General features: G+C 41.1%; 1 protein-coding gene across 10 annotated transcripts in view; it reads left to right on the forward strand.

The window, feature by feature from the left end:
* Positions 1–21,262, forward strand: part of ESRRG (estrogen related receptor gamma) — a 390,382-nt gene that overhangs the window by 145,334 nt on the left and 223,786 nt on the right. Inside the window, exon 2 of one of the 10 annotated variants that reach the window (XM_030945132.1) lies at positions 20,042–20,195. The exons of 8 other annotated variants lie outside the window; for them this stretch is intronic. In XM_030945132.1, the coding sequence (XP_030800992.1) occupies positions 20,161–20,195 (35 nt within the window). In that variant the 5' untranslated portion in view covers positions 20,042–20,160. The remainder of the gene's footprint in view (positions 1–20,041; positions 20,196–21,262) is intronic. One more of the 10 variants, XM_030945136.1, reaches the window with a different exon arrangement.

Genomic DNA, 21,262 nt, shown 5'->3' on the forward strand with positions numbered 1-21,262 from the left:
AGATACAAAAAGACCTTTCAATGCACTTAATGCAAGTGTGTTTGTCCTTATCACAAATGCCAATCTAGGGGACGTGACAGCTGATGCCTCAGAAAAGTTAAGTTGGGGATGGAAGAATTGTAAATGTGTTCATTGGGGCCAAAGTAACACTTGTTTGGATGGAGCACAACTGTGGGCCAAACTGGTGCTAGGACAGAGGTTACTGCCTTCTCAGAGGTTACTGCCTTCTAGAGAAGTAATGTGAGCTTTGCCACTCTTGAAATGGTGCAGTGAGTGAAGCTGCTGGGGGTGGTGAGGCTCTGCTGAGACCACTGGTCAAAGCAGAGGGCAGCACTAGCTCAGAGCAGCAGAGCTGCTTCCAGCAGGTTTCTCTGTCCTTGCTCCTGCAGCCATTGAGGTGCATCCTCTTTGGGAAGCACAACAGGTGTAAGAGGCAAGGACCACGTGCTCCATGCTTCTGTAGCCCAGCCTGCCTGTTAATGGCTGGTGCTGTTCCATAGCCAGCAAATATCCAGCCCCTGACTGATAGAGAGCAGATTAACAATTATTTTAGGGTCATTTGAGACGAATAATTAAATACCGCCATACTTTTTTAATCACACCTGTGTAAATATCAAATTAATTCTTGTGAAATCTCTTTTAAGATGTTAGCTTTGTCTTCCCAATTTTATGCATAAAGACACATAGGTTCACACCTTGGCTAACAGACATCTGAAAAATCACATTTTGGTGTCAGGGGCCTACTAATTCTCTGTTTTCAGGATGCTGATTTTGAAGTCCAACTATGAACGTAACCAAAATGAAGTTAGAGGTGCAATAATAGAAGTGGAAAACAGTCCACGTGTTTTGGCTAAAAAGGCTTCTCCAAGGTCAAAAAGAGAACCAGTAGCAGAGCCAGGAATAGAACTGTTATCTCCCAGGCCTTTTTCTTTTGCTTCTGTCCCAAAAGACACTATGAAAGGTACAATATCCATTTGACAAATTGCACAGTTATGTGATGAATTGCATTTTTAATGCACATTTTATGGCCTCTTTTGGCCACTTCCTACTAATCTATCTTTCCTGGGGTATGTTCTTAACACTCCACAGCTCTCAGTGGCTATTAGACAACAACACAAAAATGTTCTTCTCTCCCAAAAGTAGAATTTACCACAACTTCTCTGGTCTGAAGCAGAGGCCTTGAAATATCCCAGACTGCTCAGGTGACAGGTTTAAGGCCTGATTGCCTTCAGCCTAAGGGGGTAGGAAGTAAGATGTGTATGGCAAAAGGGAGATGGGAATTCCAAGTTTCTCCTTAAAAATATAAATTCCTTCTCCTTCTGCATGTTTATAAGGTCTGGTATTTATACATAGTTTTGTGATTCAGTACTAAATGTAATTGGACTTTTTTTCTTAAGATTTGTATCCTTCAACCAAAGTGTTGCCTCTCGTTACTCCTGTCAAATCTGTAGCAATCAGCAGGTTACCAATTGCTTCTTAACTTCATGTATATAACGTTCCCACATATATGCATGCACACACTGAGTTACCAGGAACATGAATATTGAGAATATAAAATAGCTATTTACTGTGATTCTAGCTTCTTGAATTTCTTGAGGTAAATGTGAATGTACTGTGTTGCAGAATAAAGTGACTGGACTGGGGCCCAAGTTGCTGGGACAGGTATGGGCTTATGCAAAGGAAGAGCCTCAGTCAGGACAGCTGGTGAACAAAAACCAAGTGGCTACCTTTATTCTAAATTAACACTGTGAATGCACCTAATTTGCAGCGAACCTGATGACCCTTTTTGCTCTCCATCTTTCTCCCTAGAAGATTGGGAGAAATAAACTTGTTACCACATCTGCTTTATCCTCCTGCCTTTGGCATTTTATATTGTGTTTCAGAAAACATGAACCATGAAAAAAAATCATGTTGATTTTTAAATATGAAACTATGTGGACAATATTATTGCATTTCTTGAAAAGTGTCCAGAATTCAAACCTAGAGGCAATAGACGTTTGAGAGTGAAATTGGCCCCAGCCAGTTAATAAATTCTGAGCAGAGATGCATAAATCAGCGAGAGTATTTAAAACTTTTTTTTTTTCCAACGGGTGGGCATGGGAGAGGGAAACGTCTTTGGAGAATTGTTTTCTATCAGTTCAGAAAATAGAGAAAAGAATTCAGCAATACCCAGTGCTGGTTAGCAGATTGTCATTTTTGGGTTTGATGTTCCTGGGTTTAATTGTCTTTCATGTGAACAATGGCAGGAGCTCTCTAGTGTGCCATGCGAGCATGATAAAAGGGGGCCGTTCTTGCATAGCAATGCCTTTTTTTTATTATTAGCGTAAAAAATTAGCAAGCTGGAAGTCGTTAGAAGGAGTTCCATTGGCATTAATTGTAATGCAGCCTGAATTTGTTTGCAGACCAGTGCGGCAAGACAATAGCAGTGGGGGGAAAAAAGCAATATTAATAGCCTTTTACTTATTGTATCATTTTAGTGAGCCTTAATAAGGTGTCTGCTGTCAACTGGAATTTATTAAAATAAAAAAAAGACATGGTCATTGATGTATTGCAGTAAGTATGGATGAGAGCTCAACTTGATTAATGTATGAGTTGGCTTTTTAAGGCATTTTGAAAAGGCTTCTTAACTGGGTCTTAAGAGACTGGCACAAGCCCACTGTAAACTACCTCATTGCAGTTGGAAAACAGCCTGACAGCTGCTGATGTCTCCTGTGGCTTCGCTTTTTTTTCTGATCAGAGAAAACTGAAGTAATATAGTCCTCGTCAATAATTGCAGTGCTTAAAAATCTTATAAAGGGATTTCTATTCTTCCCTCCGGAGATAACTTTTCAAAGGTTAAATTAGTTTTACTTGTGTGTGCTTCAAATATCTCGGCTCCCAATAAGGATCAAGTTTTGTTTTAAATAAACTGCTCGTTTGTGTGCTGCATTGGATTAGCACCTTGCTGAATACTCTCTCTTTCAGCATGAGATGGACACTACAAAGCACTCGTTTTAAGTCTAGCTGGAGTCTCCCAAAAACCCTCAAAATATCAACTCACTTGGGCTAGTTCAGTTCAGAGAGGGGCCCTGTCTTTTGTTATTCTTAGTGGTGAACGCCTGAATTTATCAGCTTTGCTGTGCCATCTTACTACTCAACTTTAAGTAGTGGAGGGAAATGGGAATTAGAGACCCAGCTATCTTTTTTACTTTGGTGTGATTTCAAGAAGGTGTCAGCCTAAAATATTCTGTGTAGGTGGTTCTCACCCTGCCAAAACACCAAAGCATATGTGGTAACAGGAAGACCCTAACATATGAGGAGGCCAGTTTATGTGGATTATGAGGAAACAGTTTTGTGGAAGTATGGCTTGTGAAACAATAGTATTTCTGTAACTACACGTTGTCTTTTTCCTTCACCTACCTGTTCTGTCCTGGATCAAAACCCCAAGTGTTTGACAGGCTGCATGGAGTGGTCACTTGTGCTTGCTTTGTGTTGCATTTGTATTTGCCATGTAGTCTGTGGACATGCAGACAAATGCCTCGTGAAGAGCAGATGGAGGTGTCCCCTATAGAAATTGTTCAGGTAGTCTGAATTAATATGTTCCATACTTTCAGCTGGGGTCACCATGAGCATAATGTATAAGGTGAAGTGACAGTGTCTAGTTCTGTTAAACATTTCCAGATTTGTGTCCTCAGATAAACTGGCTAGACTAATCAAGGTTCTTCTTTCCATACCGTTGTCTCCGTAAGTGCTGCAAATGTCATCCAAGTAGATATCAAAGTCAAAGGGAGGGAAACAGACTCTTAATTTGTTACAGTGCCATGTTGTCCTTCCTGATAGTTCTGGGCCTTTCCCAGAGGAAGTGCTCATGCTTCATTAAGGATGTAAGCTTTATTAGGATAGACGTCATCAGGTTCAAGTGTTAGGAAAAGTCGCTGCTTATTAACAAAGGCCGTGGCCTTGGATAATGCAACTGTTCTCCTTACTGAAGGCTGTAAGCCAGTGTGGGTGATACTGTTCTGCTTGTGTTTTTTTTCTTTTTAAAAACATCCTGATCCTGCTTGGAGATCTTGTGTGATGCAATTCCCCTTTTCCAAAGGCTAAAAAGAGAGCTTGAGTCCTCTGTTTTCAGTAAATTCAATCACTCACCAGAGAAAAAGTCTACCTGAAATTATTTCAGAAATCTGTGTGTAATTTACAGTCAATTAACCCACAGCCTGCCATATTATAACAAGTATTATTTCCTTTAAGCTTTCTTCTTTGGGTTTCAAATAGAAGAAGTGCAGCAGCACAGCATATGCACTGGCAGGATGTTTTTGCCTTTTCCTTTATGGTAGGATTGCTATTAAATGAAATTATGATATGGCTCATATAAATATGAGTTTCAGTTTCTTTTTACATTACAAGCGTGAACTTCTACTTCTTTCTATGCAGGCTCTCTTCTGCATGGGAGATGGAACTGTGGTGTGATAGTTCCTGATGTTTTTTCCTGTCACCTTTATTTTATCCAACAGCACTTCCTTCTCCAGTAGCTGTTAGGTAAAACCTTTCTTTCTTCTGTTCTGTGTCAGCAGCTGAGAAGAAACTTGAATGAATTGATAATGATTGCATTAATTGCAGTTCCCTCTCCTTCTTTAGCCCATTGGCCTCTCATGCTTTCTTGTTCAAAGCAACACTCCAGTAGCTCTAATATGGCATTGAGGATAATATTTAAATATAGGCATCTTAGATATTTACTCTTCTGGTTACACCACTGTGGCAGATACTGCAGTGGTCCAACATACCTCTGTGATTTGTGGAAAAAAACCCCTGCTGTCCCAATGATTTCTTTATTTAGCCTAACTCACAGTTTACATAATAATTCACTCCAAGGTATGATTCACCTCGAGTCATTTTCTCCTCATCTCCTCCTCACCTTCATTTTTAGGCATGGACTGTTTGAAATGTGTTCCTGAATATACCCAAAGGTTGCAAGCACTTGAAAGCTAAGTGTGGATTCTGATCAAAATTTTACAAATGGTTTCCATTTTATTAAGGAGTCAGATTGAAGACCATTAATAAAATGGAAACTCTGCAGCTTAATCTAACCTTGATATATTTCCAGCCTAATGCATCTGCTTATAGCCCTGTCACCGCTGGATCTGAGCACTGAGAGCATTGTTGAATACATTTTCATACCTTTGCATTTTTCCCCCCCCATCCCAAGATAGGCCAATTCTCCGCTGTTCCAGGCATCTTCCTTTCTCCCCCTGACTATGGCTGTGATTAGGAGAGCAGTGCCAGCCTTTGTTTGATACCCTGTTTGCTGCTGAGTGTATAGTTTGTTTAGTGGAAGAGGACTGCTGGAGAAGGGACGTTGAACTTGTGGCAGGTGTTGGAGGTGCGCAAGACCAGGTGCCACACTCCTTAGATACCTGCAGAGAAACTTGTGCTACTGAGCAACTCCTTAGGACAGCTCCTGTCCAAACAACCAGCAGTGGTGGTGTGACCAAGCAGGATTCTGCAGACCTGACATTCATTTCACAGGATTCACATTGCCCACCACCTTTGTCTCTGCTGAAGCTTCTGCTTTACCATGATATTGATGTGGGGCCTTGTGTGTGCTGGTGGCTTTTGCTTCCTCCCACTCAATAATTCAGCTTTCCCAGTTGATGTACAGAGGCGACCTCAACTTCTTGGGCTGCAGGTCAGCCGCAAATCTGAATGAACGGATTTATCACTGAATTGTGAGTCATCCCTGAGTGACAACCACCACACAACTACAGGATACTGATTCAGTGTTTGGGGGTGATGGCAAACTTGCTTGCACTTGCAGTTTTTGAGGTGTGTGCCTGAAAAAGCCCCATTTCCTCTTTTGCTCAGGTACCATTTCAAAGCCTGGTGCAAAGTCCTTTCAGTGGCACCGAAAGAGGACTCGTCTCTCACCGCATCAGAGCACAAATCTCAGATTCCCTCTCCTGAAAGTGGCCTCTAGTTATTACACGAGTAAAATAGAGACACTCTCTGCCAGACGTACACGGAGCCTAGGTGTCTGTGCTGACACATCAATACAAAGAACTGTTATCAGAAGAAAATTTCTCCTTCTAAACCAGAGCTTAAACTAATATGAACAGACATATAAAGGCCCCAGTGGGTGACCTTTCTTCACAGGAGAATATGTCTGCTCAGGGATTTCTTAGTTCATGTTAATTGATTGCCTGATGGGATTGATTAACTAAATTGATTCACTGTGGTTTGTGATTTTACACAAAGATTGGCTGAGGGTAATCTTCAAAAGTTTTCAATATGGAAAAGATCTTTGGAAAAATCTGGCAGTGGCAGTGAGTCTGAGCTCAACTCTGGTGTCCTTTGTTGGGTGAACTCCATCGCTGAGGGTGTAATACTTGGCCTGAGGGATGCTGTATAGGCTGGGTTTGGAGCAAAGCAAGCAGAGGAGAGGAGCAAATTTACAGTATCTTTGTTAACCTGTATTCATTTCATATACCCCTGCTTCAAGTGCATGTTAATAATTCCAGTGGGTGAAGTACCTATCCTCTCTCTTACGCTTTTGCAGGCAGAGGGAATACTGACAGGGTGTGTGCTTAAAACCTTTCCCCTCTTTCTGCAAGGGTGAGCTCCTAAGCATTATTCTCCATGTGCTTCTGCTCCCCCCTCACCACCTTGTGTAGATACTCACAGAGTTTTTACCATGGAGGTGAAGGGAGAAGCAGGAAAATCCCCTCAGGAGAGCAGCCTTGCTGCAGAGTACCCCCGGTGCTGTGGTTCACACGTGCCTCTGCCTCCTGGTGAAAAACGCCTTTTTGTGTGAGGCACCAGAACCAAAATTCACGTCTGTTGGATAATTTTAACAGCATGGTCCCAAGCACCTGGTGGCTGCAGTTGGAATAATATTCCTCTTGCTTATATCAACTTGTTTCAAAGAAATCATGCTGTAGACACACAGTGAGGGCGCAATAGACTTTCTGTTCATGCTCTGGGTATTTCTTGGTGCTTGGGAGACTTGAGAAAAAAATAAATATATATATTTCCTATTAACCTGTTTTGAAAATAGTCTTCCCATATCAAAGCATGTTTAAAAAGCAGATTTCATTTGATAGCAGTAGCTAAAATGCAGTAAGAAGCAGCCTTTTGATCTGTTGCAAATAAACTCTTCTGCAGATAAATACGTTACAAGTGTATTTTTGTTCATTTGCTATCGAATTTAATAACAACCAGTGGAATTGAGTTCAACCAAAATGAGTTCATATCAGACTTTGAATACATACTTTTAAATATTAAAAGATAATGATTTGTATGGCATTGTTATATAATGCATTTCTTGTCTTCTCTTGTGTGCATGTGACAAATTCCAGTTGATAAGCCCAGGACTCTGGAGTCAGTTGTCTGGCTAGTTATTAAGATTAAGATAAGTGCTGAGAAGGGAAAGATACAGCACATTGTACTGCCCTGCTGGGACGGGGCCACCTCGGATTCCAAGTGTAAGCAATGCATTAATTCTCCCTGGCTTATTTCAAACCCGAGGTGTACACTGTAAATATTTGGGAAATATGATGGAAGGAGTGTGGAAAGACTTTTCTTTTTTTTTATCCATTAAATGTTATTACTAAAAAGTGAACCTTACCTCCCCCTTGGGTCCTAATCATTATGCATCTGTAAAAACCCAAGACTAATTTTTGTTAATTACTTATGAAAAGTAACTTTTTTCTCTTTACCCAAGCCGTAAAAAAGCAGACAGACATTTGGACAGCGTTATCACGAGTCACTTCATGCTGGATATGCCACAACAATAACAACATAATTAATGCTCAAACAGCAGAGTTCAATTAGGGTTTGTGGGGGGAGCAATAGGACTGGAAGGTCTGAGCTGAGGAATGCTGAAGCTAATGCAAAGTTTCCTTGTGGCTTCAGTAAACTTTGGATTGGCTCCAAGATGAATGCTGGTGAGATCAGGGCTTTCTGAGCGTGTTGGAGCTGTTATTGCTGGTGTCTCTGCAGGGGAGCCCTCAGGACATCACTGTGCCTCTGCCAAAGGGGGAGAGGGAGAAAGTTTTCTGTTATTCCAAAATATTAATGAGATATTAAAAACAAGACAAATTTCCTGAAGTTCAGTTGTTTCTCACTAACTTAAACACAAGCTTTGCTACAAATTGGTCGTCAATGCCTTCAAGGCAGTAAAGTTTAACTCGTCTGTAAGATTGCTGGGAGGAGTGACAGAGAGCAGTAATTTAGAAAGTGTATTGAAGCTGTGTGCAGTGTAATGTAGACCACTGGGTAGCAATTAATTTTTGTTAATTAATTTAAAACTAGATGTATGGAAGTGGTTATATGAAATGTATATGCTGCTAAACAGCTAACTAGTCCTTGGGGTCTGCATTGTCATTACCTGTATGTAAATCATTTCAGCCAGCACCATCTAATGAGTCAAAAGCTGCTCTAAAACTGTAGCTGAGATTTGCGGGACACTTTTTGAAAAACCTTATGCCCTGCTTCAACGTGTGGCCCTTAAAATGAAACCATATCTGCCCTCTGATTAATCGTGTCTTATGTGGAGACAGTTTATAGGTTTTATTGTCTTTCAGAGGGGTTATTTCTAAACTCTAGGAATATCCCATGTTAATGGAGATGGGAAATTAAGGAACATTCAAAACCATTTAAGAGAAAGAAGGAGCACAACTGAAAGGCCCCCAGTGACTTCTCCTAAATCCTATGGTTCTTATGTGGTGGAAAATAGATTTAAAAATAAAATAAAATAGTTAACTGCGAAAGACTATCTGACTAAACCATACAAACTGCTTCTTCTTGAGCATCAGAAACTTCTGTTATTGAATTAGAAGCGGTCTCTTTCCTTCATATGCTTGTTAAATCATTGTGCTTCCTTAGTTCCCCTAAGGTATATGCTACGATTTCCTCTTAACCAGCAATGAAGATAAATAGCTCCTGTATCTTTGCTGTTTACAGTTATCTTAAGCAAAACCAAAATTAAAGCAGAATCACTGCAGCATCACAGTTTCTTTACAGAGTCTTGAGTATAAAACAAAAAGTTGAAATAGCTCAGAAAGGATATATAACACATGAGAATTAAAGTAAGCATGTGTATGTAGATTTACAACTAATCGCTAATAAGACCTCAAAAAAGTAATTAAACCAATATCTGAGCCTGATGTGCTGTAACCAGATAAATGAAATGTACAGAGTGGACTGGAATATTTGGAATACCACGCTCTGTTTCTCACCTCTTTTTTCACAGTGTGGGCATTATATCATGGTTGTGTACATTCCAGTTAGCTGCGAGTGAGAAATCACCGCCGAGGTCGCTGAAATGTCAGTGCCACAGATGCTGAGGACAGAAATGGATGGAGTTCCCCGTTAAAACTCTAATTATCAAAACCCAGATGATCCAATAGGAAAATGCACGTGTCCTATATGCTCTGTACTGCGGTCTAACAGAGACACTGCCTGGCTGAAAAGCCATGCAAACAAACATATGCCATAACCTATTTCAGATTTTAAAACACTGACTGAATTTAGTCTCTGGCACACAAATACAACTTTATGCTGTATATTTTCTGAATGCTCTTGAAAGCAGCTACATGGTTTTTAAGCTCTTTAGGCGAACCCTGTATGGTCTGAAATACCCAGGTAGTTAGCATTCCTGCCAGTTTGATATGATGGAGACCTTTACTTGAACTGACCTCAGAAGGAATAGAAGACTAATTGAGGCAGCCCTAGTTCTAGCTCTCTGGAGGTGCAAAACTGCAAATGGTATCTGGTGCATGCATAAAAAGGTTTACATAGTGGAAGAAGGATATAGGAAGGAAAAGACAGGCTTTTCTTTCTCCATGTCTCAGCAGCCTATTTCCCCTTACCCCTGAAGCTTCAAGAAAAAAAAATCCCATCTTAATGTCATAGCATGGTAAAATAATAAGCAAAATACAGTATCTTAAAAAAAGAAAGTGCACCCAAACAATCCAGAAGGTGAAATTAGGACAGTATTTCGGTGCCTCAGGTCTGTAATTAAAACTATCTAGATAAAAAAGAGATATTCTGCCTCAGATTTATGCTCTGAGAATAAGAAGAAAAAGGCTGAAAGTGAAACACAGCAAAAGAAATCAGTAATTCCGATGTATTCAACTCGCCCATCAGAAGAAATGGCATTAATTCAGGTACCCAATTACTGTAATGTGGTTCAGAGCACCTCAATAGGTGTTTCAATCTCAAGCCAGGACTAACATTTGTAATCCTTTAAATGCACTTAAGAAATTGATGTTACAGCCCCACAATCTGTTAGGGGCCTTGCTTCCTGGCTGATTGCAAAGTATCCCACCATTAATTGGATCATCAGAATGTGATCCGCGTTCTGGTCCCCGGATTATGTAAGACTGACTTTGCTCTGACGCGCTGAACCAGAGGCTTCTTTTGCTGGATATTTTGACCCTTAATGTAGATAAGTGGTATTTTTCATCAATCTTAGCTTGCATTAAAAAAGGGAAATGTCAGTTCAATGTGGGGCGTTTAACTTAATTCAACATCTTTTAATTTAATACCTTGGAAAAGTTAGTCCGTCTCCGACTTGCTGGAGACTTCTGCTGATGGAACGGTTTGTGGAGCAGAGCTGGAGGCACGTCATTCCTGCTCCATAACACAGTCAGGTCCCAAAACTCTGTGTGGGCTTCATGCCTATATGAAAGGGAAAAGTAGAAAAAAACCCAAAAAGCCCCAAACCAAAACAACAACAACGCCCTCCCTCAAAATGGTAACCTGGCCATGCTTTATTAGTAATGCGTTTCCTCAGCTCCTTTGGACTGTTCCCTAATGACTGCTCTACATGCCAAAGGGAAAAGAGGCAAGAAAAATTTAATTCAGTGTTTACTATCCTGTTTTTTTTTCTTGAGCTTCACGTTTTCTTGATTTTTTTTTTAACTTTTATTTTTTGAATCAGAGTGCTTTGATTAATTGGCTCAATATTCTTAACGTGCTTTTGTGCTTCAATGAAGGCTGGTCTGAAAATCCTCTACATAGACTAAACCTAAAATCCTATTGAAAATAATGGGACATTTTTTTCTAATAAAAGGAGGCTTTATGTAAAAAGAAAAATATTAGCAGCATAGGAACAGGACATGTCGTAACACTTTTTTTTCACCTTTCTTTTTTTTTTCGTGTTCTGCATCATAAAAGCCCTCCTAGTGCTTCTTTTCCTGATATTGAGTGCATTTATCCCAGTGGTACAGACAGAAGTTCAAAGGCGACTGCAAGGTTGCCTTTTTTTTTTTTTTCCCCAATGAAAATTGTAAGTTTTCCAGTTTTCTGAGCATTGCAACAGGCATCAGATTGATCTGAGTCTTACCGTGGCTTTGGGAAAACCATTATGGTTATGGTGTCTCCTGGGCTTGTGATTGTTAGGAGTGAAGATGTTGAGGTGAAGAGAATAACATCAGGTATCATGAACAGGGCTGGATGTTTCTCATGGAACTGATGCTTAATAATCTTTTTCAGTAAAATTAATACTCACTACCTACATACTTATGTGTATAGATGTATGTGTGTGTTAAAAATCACAGGTGGAATCTGACATTTTTGGTGTCTCAGAGAAAGAGCAACCTCTTTTCACGTGTCACACAAGGCAGAAGCTCATGGACATCATTTGCAGCTGAAGCTGTCTGACTTAGGCCTCCATTCTTTTGTTTTCTGTCAAGGTCTCAGTCTCATTTTTCCAGCTCTCCCCTGTCCCACTTCCTTTGCAAGGCCTTCAAATTTAGTGCTATACAGTAGGCACGTAGTGCTGAGGCACAGCAATGATGAGGAGGTAGGTGGCTGGACCTCGTGTTTCATTGTCATCTTCTAGTAGGCTGCGGAGACTTTTTCTGAGAGGTCTTTAGAACTTTTCAGGTTGAGGAAAAAAATGCTTTTGAGGCAACACATTTGTTTTGTGAGAAATGTTTGATCCCAAGGAAAAGCAGATGGAAGAATGTGGCTCATGAATTTCCTCCACTGTTCTGCTGGCCAGGACCAGTTCAAAGTCTGCCACGTAGTGAAAAAAAGGTTAAAATTTTGAGGCAGAGTTTAAATGTGAGGTTTGGGACAGTCTTGTTAGGCATCTCATCCATACGGTTTTTGGAGTTTGGGATGACACCCTGTGAGTTTCCTTAGCGTGGCAGAGAACACATCTCTCCATCCACACTACTTAGGTTTTGTAAATTGGCAGAATACCTAGATTAACCTTCTCACTGGCTTCAGAGACAGTAAATACAGATATGTGAGAAGCCTTTTGGTGGGAGATGTTTTTGTGATTTTAAACACGGACAGAAAGAGAACTGGTCTGGCATTTGCAGTGAGATGAGTTATTAACATTAATTGTGAATTGGGCCGGAGGAGGCAGTTTCTGGTGCTGCTTTGGGGATTTGGGTCCCTGTTGCTGTTACTCATACAAGGTGTGTGGCTCATACGTAAGTGCCTGACCTTGCTTGCTTTTTCTCCTCTTTTTTTTTTTTTTTTTTTTTTTTCTCTCTCCTTTTTTCCTGATATGAACTGAATAGGAAGGCAGATAGATCCAGTTCTGGTCAGCCTAGTTGGCGCTGGAGGTGATATGGTGCTACACCAGGACAGGGTCACCTTTAGGTTTAGGCTCCTGGCTGGAGCACAATAAATACGTGTGCTCCCAGCAGCTCTCTGGCTGGTCCCTTTGAGCTGCAGTCTGTATTGGTCATGGTGGTCTTCTCTCATTGCACATGGTGCATTGTTCCTGGTGCAGGAGCATCTCACCTGGAACAATAGATACCCCTGAACTGTAAATAAGAGCCCTGGATAGAGATTTCTATAAGCAAGTGACCAGCTTTCAAAAATATAATATTCTTCTATCAAGCATGTTTCATGTTACAGTGTTTGAATCTGTGTTCTCCTTTAGAACTGCCCCCATGGAAGAAGAATGGGAGTTTCTCCTGCAATATCATTGCTACACTAACATGTGAAGAGAAGTCTGAAGAGATATACTTTAATATATTATCCATGAGGGAAATCCACTCTTTGAGCTTAAATATTTTAATGGGCAGTATTGAATATTTGGCCATGTTCAGTCTTGGCATACATAGAATCACCTTTTCCTGAAGGGAGTGAAGCTCTTTCTACTTCTGCCAGACCTAAGCTTAGGTTGGAGACTTCCAGTCTCATAACTCCGCTTGTTCAACACCAATACAAAGCTCTTTTATGAGGAGAGAAATATAAAGCAATATACGCAAGTCTGTAATTACTTTGGCCACAGAACATATTGTTTCTTCCTGCTTGGAAGGGCCTAACCTTCTGCAGGGAGAGTAGGATCTGTGATACCTCTGGTATTGATAGCATTCCTACTGCAACTGCATTTTCCAGCAAGCTTTGTACTAGCATAAGACGCTTCTGGTTTATTCCATCGTGTGGAGGGGAAGGGAAACTGTATGTAGCTCGTGGCAATGCCTTCCTGGGCAACTGATTTTAAACAGTGCATCTCAGGGTGTTTTCCTGTATGGAGTTGCACTGGAAGTGCATCACTTCCAGTCTGTTTAATTGGAGTCTTGGGTGACACTTCTTTGCTGCCTTATCCATGGATGGAAAGATGATATACATTTTAGCTTTAAGTACACTACAAGGTTGGAAAGTAAAGTTGAGTTTGCTCTGAAGCAGATATATTGGCTTCCCATGCTTTGAAGACAAATGGAGGCTCATCCATCGCTGCTACACAAGTATGCTGGTGCTGTTTCAGGCTGCTTTGGGTTAGGATTTCAGTTTGCCCTTCCTTCCTAATGGGGTCCCTTGGTGGAGAATGCCATCCAAGTGCAGGATGGATGAGGTGCCCTAAGGACCTGCATCATGCTTGCCTTTTAAGCTGTTCCTTGCTGAACTGTGAACTGAACTTGTCTTGGAGTGCTGTTTGAGGATATGAATTCAACTTTGAGATGAAAAAGCTAAACAAACACCACATACACTAGCATATGTCAGCCTGAAAGCACACAGTGTTTGGTGGCAGTGTTCATATGCATCTAAAATTATTTTCTTGTAATGCCTTCAGTATTTCCCCAGAGCTCCCTTCTTTGTTCCAACTCCCTGTGGAAGAGGCTGAGAAAAATGGCTGGTGTGTTCACTCTGGCCACTGTCAGCACCAGGCTCGCAGCAGAATTAATTCTGTCCTCCCTAATGACCATCAGATACCTCATTGCCAGGGAAGGGGCCCCTCTGTCTGCAGGATCACAGTAACCAAGTTTGGTTATGCAGGAAAAGGCTGGCGGGTTTCTGCTTGCCTGTGTAGCTGGGTGACACAGGTTTCTCTCTTGGGTGACACCTGTCCCCAGGGTGGGCTGTCTAGGAACAGCTGGCATGCCTGATGCTTGGCATGTTACTGGTTTTGGGTTTTTTTTGAAAACTTAGCCACATGTTTCCTTCATGTTATGGGGGAAAAGATTTAAAGGAAGGGGGCAGGATGAAACAAACCTGTGTGTTGTATCCTTTGTGATTGTGTCCTCCCCCCAGGGTTCTTGGTTCCCTGAATATTTTTGTGAGACCAAGTGGGTTTCTATACATACAGGATGTTTATTTGCATTGGGATGCATGCTTTTTTGAGGTTGGACTGCTCTTTAAATTCAGAGTCCACCTTTCACACAGGCTCACCTGCATGCAATGCAAATATTTTTCAAGGCAGTGTTGCTTAATTTCAGCAAATTCAGACCATCTTACACAGTGGTGCAAAATTCATTCCCTTTTTCTATTTCCCAGACTGGCACATGCTCTGAACTTTACCTGTGCAGTTAGTTGGATGCTGTTGGCAAAAATGTAGGAGAAAAGCATCCTAGAAGCCTAGAATCAGCAGATTCTGCTGTGTTGTGAGCAATAGCTCACATGTACTAGGGTGTGAAGCTGAGCACATCCCTTTTAAATGGTTGGTTTTGGTTTTAGTGTTGAGCCCAGCTGTTCCTTGAAACACTCTGTACAGTACAGTAATTTAGAGTGTAATGATCTCGTGTAAGGAGGCAGATGTGAATCACAGGTGAACTACTTCTGAATGATGGCAAGGGTGTGAGCACTCCCCCTGCCCTTGTCTTTCTCCTCCCAGTCTCTCAGTCTCCTAGATTTATTTTCTCATCTCCCAGATTTATTTTCGCATCTCCCACTGCTTTTTTGCAACACAGGTGAGCACGTTCCAATATGAGTCTGATGAGCCTGCTGTGTGCTGGTTGATCTGGTTCTCATGGTTGATTTTGTCTTTTTTCACTTTGTGTACCCTAAGAAACACATACTGCCTCAAGGAGCTTTGAATATACCAATAATTGTATGTCATAGTGAGAAGCAAAACAGAGAACATGTCTTCACCCAAGATTTGGAAGTAGTAGGAAATGACCTCTTACCCTTCTTTTGTTTCTTAGATCTTTAGGCCCTAAGCCACCCTAAATCTACTGTCCCTATAAAAAGCTGCATTTTAAAAGGCTTTAGGAGGCTTGCTGACCTTGCAACCTACTTTGTAAGGAGTCTGCACCCACAGCTATTAAACAAAATTAATTTCAGCACTTTTAAATTGTTAATCTTGCAAAAGACAACTTGCTTGCTCTCCAGTGATCCCACAGGTCATCATTCTGTGAGCTGCGAGCCATCACCAGGGTTCATGGCTCTCAACATCGTGAGAATGCTTGTGGTCTCCCAATTGCCTTACAAAATTAATTCCTCTGCCCTCCACATTTCCTCCCCAGCAGCTCTTTGAGATCTGGGCTCTTTGTCAGCTGGTTGTCTGTAGCAGCTATTCATGAGTAGCCATGCCACAGATTATTCCCATATTGAAGTTATTCTCTCCTATGTCAGTTGCTTCTCAACTCATGGGAATGAATTTGGGGCAGCAGGACATGAATTCAGGTAGGAAATGACAGGTTTTGTCTTCGGGGTGTTAGGCTTCCTATTGAAAGGGTGATGTCTCTTAAGTTACATTTCCCCATATCCATAGGGCAGATGCTTTACCAGGTGTTAATTTATTTTGAATCTTCTTAAGTGTATTTGTTCTTCCTGGCCACGAAACTTGGAAATGTTGCCTTTTTTCCTCCAGGTGGGATGCCTGTGAATGCACTGGGGGTGGGGGAGAAAGTGCACGCTGTATCTGCTATTATCATGCCTGGTTGTCCCTGCTCCTTCCACCTCTTTTGTCTCTGCCACTCAAGCCAATTTCAGCCATCCGCCGACTCTCATTTGGGATAATAGCCTCTCTTTTTACTGTTGTCTTGTCATGTTTGATTCGGCAGCACAAGGGTTTTAAATTAGCCAAAACGTTTGCATGCTGGGCTTACTCCGCTGCCACTACCAGTTGTAGAGCCACTAAACCACTTGATGCTGAAATTGATGATTGCTCGGAAGGAATAAGAAATTGTTGGTGGCTACCGGGAAGATTCATTCACGCCGAGCCCCTTTTAAGAAACCTGGGGGGGAGGGAGAGAGAGATTTCCTTCAGTTTCCTGCTGCCTGGCTGGTGGCTGCATTGTGCTTGTGCCAGGTTCCTGCTGAGTGATTACAGCCTTGCTTAGGCTGCGTAGTTCCTGTGATTTCAACATAAAAACAGAAGAAGAAAAATATAGAGGGAAGGGAAAGGGGGAGGGGTGAAGCTCCAAAGACTTGTAGTTCAATTCAGTAACATAGAATTGTGGTGTTTTAACTCACTGCTCGCCTTGTTGTTGTTGTTGTCTAATTAATTTCCCCTGGCTGAAAGTTTACTTGTTAGAAGTTTTACTCTGTAGAAAAACTACTGTATTGGCCTGCCTTTGTTGGTGATACTAAATCACAGCTGGGTTGTAAGCAGTTTTTAATATTCTCTGGATTAAAAATGATCCATCAACAATGGGATCAGAGATCACCAAGAAACTATACAAACTGCCTAATAATACCTCCACATATCCCCCTAAATGACTTTTACTTGTTTACATTCATGTTTAAAGACATGAGGGGACAGAAGTTAGAAGGGAAAAGAAGATGAGAGTACTTGACGAGCCATAAAGAGAAAATAAATGTCAGATTAAATGTGAACAACTAGGGTGGTACGATGGATATAATTTTATTTCAGAGCTACATACAAGCACATATGCAATGTGAAAGAATCTTTTATTTCTGTTGAGTGGATTTCTGTTTGAAGAGGGAGTATTTTGTTATTTTAGTTTATTTTTCATATTCACCACTAACTCCAGTGATAACAGGTAGTTAAATGGTCAGAAAGGTCAGTAACAGACACATGTATAATGGCTCAGTGTTTCCAAGTCCAAAGACAAGCACTATCTATCAGAAAATAGTAGCAATTGTTAATTTAAAACAAAACAACCATCCAGACCCTCTATTAGCCATATATGCAAGTTCCCAGACAGTTAGAAACATGGCTTCAGATATATAATTCATTATACAGTGCCACAAGTAAGACCCTAAATAAACACGTGGGAATATGATTGCATAGCGTCCGAGCCAAGAAAGATGTTCTCATTGTATCTAATGTTGCCAACATTATTGTTACTAATATTCTAGCACTTTTTTCCTGATTACTAAGCCACATGTTCTCTTGCAAAATAAAACCTTTTTCTGCCAAAAGGAAGAAAAAAAATATCTTGTAAATCTGAAGGTGTTGGCGTCCAACTGTATTTCTCTTGCATATAATAAATCGTGAAGAAATCATATAAATGACTCAAGCTCTAAAAATACAAACATAACTAAGAGGCCAAATCTCTGGGGCCCGGCAGTGGTGTGCTGTTGTGCAAGCCCAGCTCTAAGGGCTTCTGTCCATGCCAATTAGCAGTAGATTGGAAAGCCAGGCGACCATGATGGGTTTAGTCCTGTTATCTAACTGCTGCACTGTTCAGAATTGCTGATTTCCCTGCAAAATCATGACAGATGTATTACAGGAAAATATATTGGCTGAGTAGCTAGTGAGAGAGTTAATGCAAGGGATAATAAGTAGCTAAGGCTACCTCCTCCAGCAGACTTTGATGTGGTTTGATAATATATGGGACGGGTCAATCTGCCCTATTAGCAAATGTAGCCAGTTTATGCTCCACATACAAACTAGAGATTTGATAAAGCACTAAATTAGTTTTCACTAGGTATTAGATGTTAGATACTTAATGGGATCATCATGCTTTTGCTACACTTGGTTAGGATGTGTTCTGTAGCAGAAGCATGCAGCAGCATGACATTTCACCAGCAAAGGAAGCATGTCTTGTGACTGAATCACGAGTCTGGGAATTAGAACGTCCAGGCATTGCTTGGCTTCTGAATTACTGTCTCCCTGACTTGCAGGAAGGTTTCTCTTTTCACATCTGCAGAATGGGACTGCATTCTTCCCTTGCCTCTTTGCCTCTTTGCAAAGCCACCACTGCTTTTAAAGTGTTTTTTTTTTTCATCCTTGGGAGCAAGTAATCATAAATCTGTAATGTTTCAGTCATATGAGACTAATCCTGTCCCACTCAGTAGGTGCTGGGAAAGTCCCTCGACTTGATACCAGAAAATTTACAGGTTCAAGCAAATGTGGAGAAGAAACTTTAATAGATTGTTAAAGGAGAAGGTGAGGGCTTAGGTGTACTTCTGCATTTCCTCTGTGTCAGTAGTCAACCAGTAATTTAAAATGTAACTAGGACCAATAGTTTAGTGAAGCCAATATCATTTTTATAGTCTAAAATCCACTGACAAGATATGTCATGTGGGTACGAATCTGCATACCTGTACCCATTCTAGCAGTGGGAAATGTGGGTGAAGAGGTCAACCTTCCTGGGGCCCCACAGAACCTTCAGAAAACTGTGCTTTAAAACCCATTAAGTGCTTTGTGTTTCTCACATGGATCTAATTTTTTGCAAACATTATTTTACCCTCTGTTTACAGACAATGTTATTAAATACATTTGGAAAGCATTTTACTTTCTCTAACATCTCACTGCATATGCCAGTAACTGATCCTGAATGACCGCTGCCAGGCTTTGCACTTTGAGCACTAGGGAGACATTCCTGCCTTTTTGTGAAATGCAGCAAGAGTGTCATGTATAAAATGATCCTGTTTGAAAGGATAGAAGCTGTATCCCAATATAGATCACAGTGGAAAATGACTCAAAATTACATGACAGCTTCTCCCCATTTACCTTCCTCCCCTCCCTTTCCCTTTCTCAGCCTGTTTCCCGGTTGGGCTGTGGTAAGAAACACATTGTGTATTGTGACATTTTAGTTTACTGTTACTAATAATGCCTTTGCATCTTTCATTAGTGGGTTATTTATAGGATTGCAAAGGGCATTGGTACCACTTGGCCTCTGAGGTGGTACTGCCTCTGTCCCAAGGACTGAGATGATTTAAAGGGGGCTGGGTTGCACCCTGGCCTTGGCAGTGGGCTTACCTAGCTCCAGCAGAAGCCTTGGGTTAAAATGCTATGGTTTAAAACCTGCTGAGGCCAGTCTGAACTTTAGATGCTTTTATAAACAAGAAGACTTTGCCTCATAACTCCTGCTAAGCCTGCACCTGATGAGCTGCTCGGAGCTGGAGGGCTGTGTTTTCCCTAATAAATTCCTTTTTTTGAACCCACTTGTTAGTCAAGCATTGTGCACACTAACTACAGCGAGGGCCCTGGGCATAAATTACTCTCACGTGGCACTGTCTCCGAGCAGCCCCCCAGTTATGGATTACTTTGTTCTCGACTTGACAGGAACATAATTAGAACTGTTGATGAAATCTACCAAATTGTTCCTCCGTGGCCTCAATGGTCAGGAAATTTGGCTGAGTCGTATTTGTCACCGACGTAAAGGCTCTAAACACTTCATATTAACTATGTTATTAATGTGCCCTCTAATCTGTCCGTGAATTGGTAACACTTGGAGGGAGCTTGTGCTCTAATAGCACCTTGTGATGAATTCATTGTAATGCTGTTCAAAAGTTTCTGGAGGGTGGGGGAAAAAAAAAAGAAGAAACCTTAATAAAAAGTGCATCTTTCTAGGTTGTTTCTTTTTTCTGTATGTGCATTTTTATGTTATACAGTTTTGTTTTGTTTTGCTTAACTGGAGATTCATTTAGGCTTTACATTGACAGACCCTTTTCTGTTCTATAGGATTTGCTGACATTTGGGCTGTTTCATTGCCAGAGGAGGCTTTGTGTGTCCCAAAGGAAGTGAGTGATCTGGCCATAACAAATCCTGCCAAAATATTTTAACACCGTTACGATTTTCTAATGCAATGCGTAGTGAATGTGACTAGAAAAGGATGGTGAGTCCATGAAGGGGGTTCGCTCCCTCTCCTCCCATTTGTCTGGTGGAACGAGCACGCTGCAGCTGCCGGGGGGTGGGAGGCCACAGCCAGCAGTGGGAGGGGTGTTTGCCTCCTGAAGTGTGTCCCTTCAGGTGCACCAAGGGCTCAGGCTTAATCTCTAAACCAACCTTTCAAATTTTGCTCCTTCTCTTGAACTTTGTAGAGTCCCAGGGTCATCAGAGACAGTGTTTTAGTGATGTTAAAAAATGTGTTTTGGCTGCTGTAAGTGTTCAGTGAGTTTAAAAGGGGAACGTGTTAGGCACTTATGGATGAGAGGAGGGTTAGTGGCTGAAGGCCCTAGAAGTTGACACTCTTACCTTCAAAATGAAGTGTTGTCTCATACTTCAGAATAGTTTTGAGGAGCTTTAAGGTGGGTCTTAACTATAAGCAACTCTACTTAAAATGCTAGAACACAAAATTAAGTTCTCACATGTAGTGTTCAGGGGATGAAGACAATTCAGACAACCTAATGTTTAGCTTAGAGCTGTAGGTATGGGAAAGCTCAAATTTATATTCCTGAGCTATTCTCTAGAGCAGCAGGTAAATTAACTGCTGTTTTTATAGTACCTTGGTGATTTGTTTCTATTAAATTTAATACCATCCACTCCCCTGTCTCTCCCCCCATCCCCCCAAAAACCCAACCCAAGTATAACTAAAGTTAGTCTTTGGTGAGCAATTTAAAACCCAAAACCAGTAAGCAATTTGAAATGTGCTGACTGCAGAATATCAGCCATCGTCATGTGTCCAACATGCACCATATTGGATTACTCTGCAATTGGCTTCTGCAGCAGGGTAAACTCATGTGTCTTTAGTCAATTTTACATTTATATAACTAAAATAAAGTAGCTGTGTGCACCAGCAAGTTTTACTGAAGGAATAAAAGCTACAGAGAAATAGAGAAGTTGAGCATGTCTACGGGTTTTGCTCAGGTGGCATAAGTAAAGTCTGGCCTTTTGCTGCTGATGGTGTTTCTCACTTGGATGTTTCTCTGTTTGCTTGTCTTTGAATACCAGATAGAATTGCAA

Source organism: Camarhynchus parvulus, chromosome 3 (genome assembly GCF_901933205.1).
Source record: "Camarhynchus parvulus chromosome 3, STF_HiC, whole genome shotgun sequence".
Lineage (NCBI taxonomy): Eukaryota > Metazoa > Chordata > Aves > Passeriformes > Thraupidae > Camarhynchus > Camarhynchus parvulus.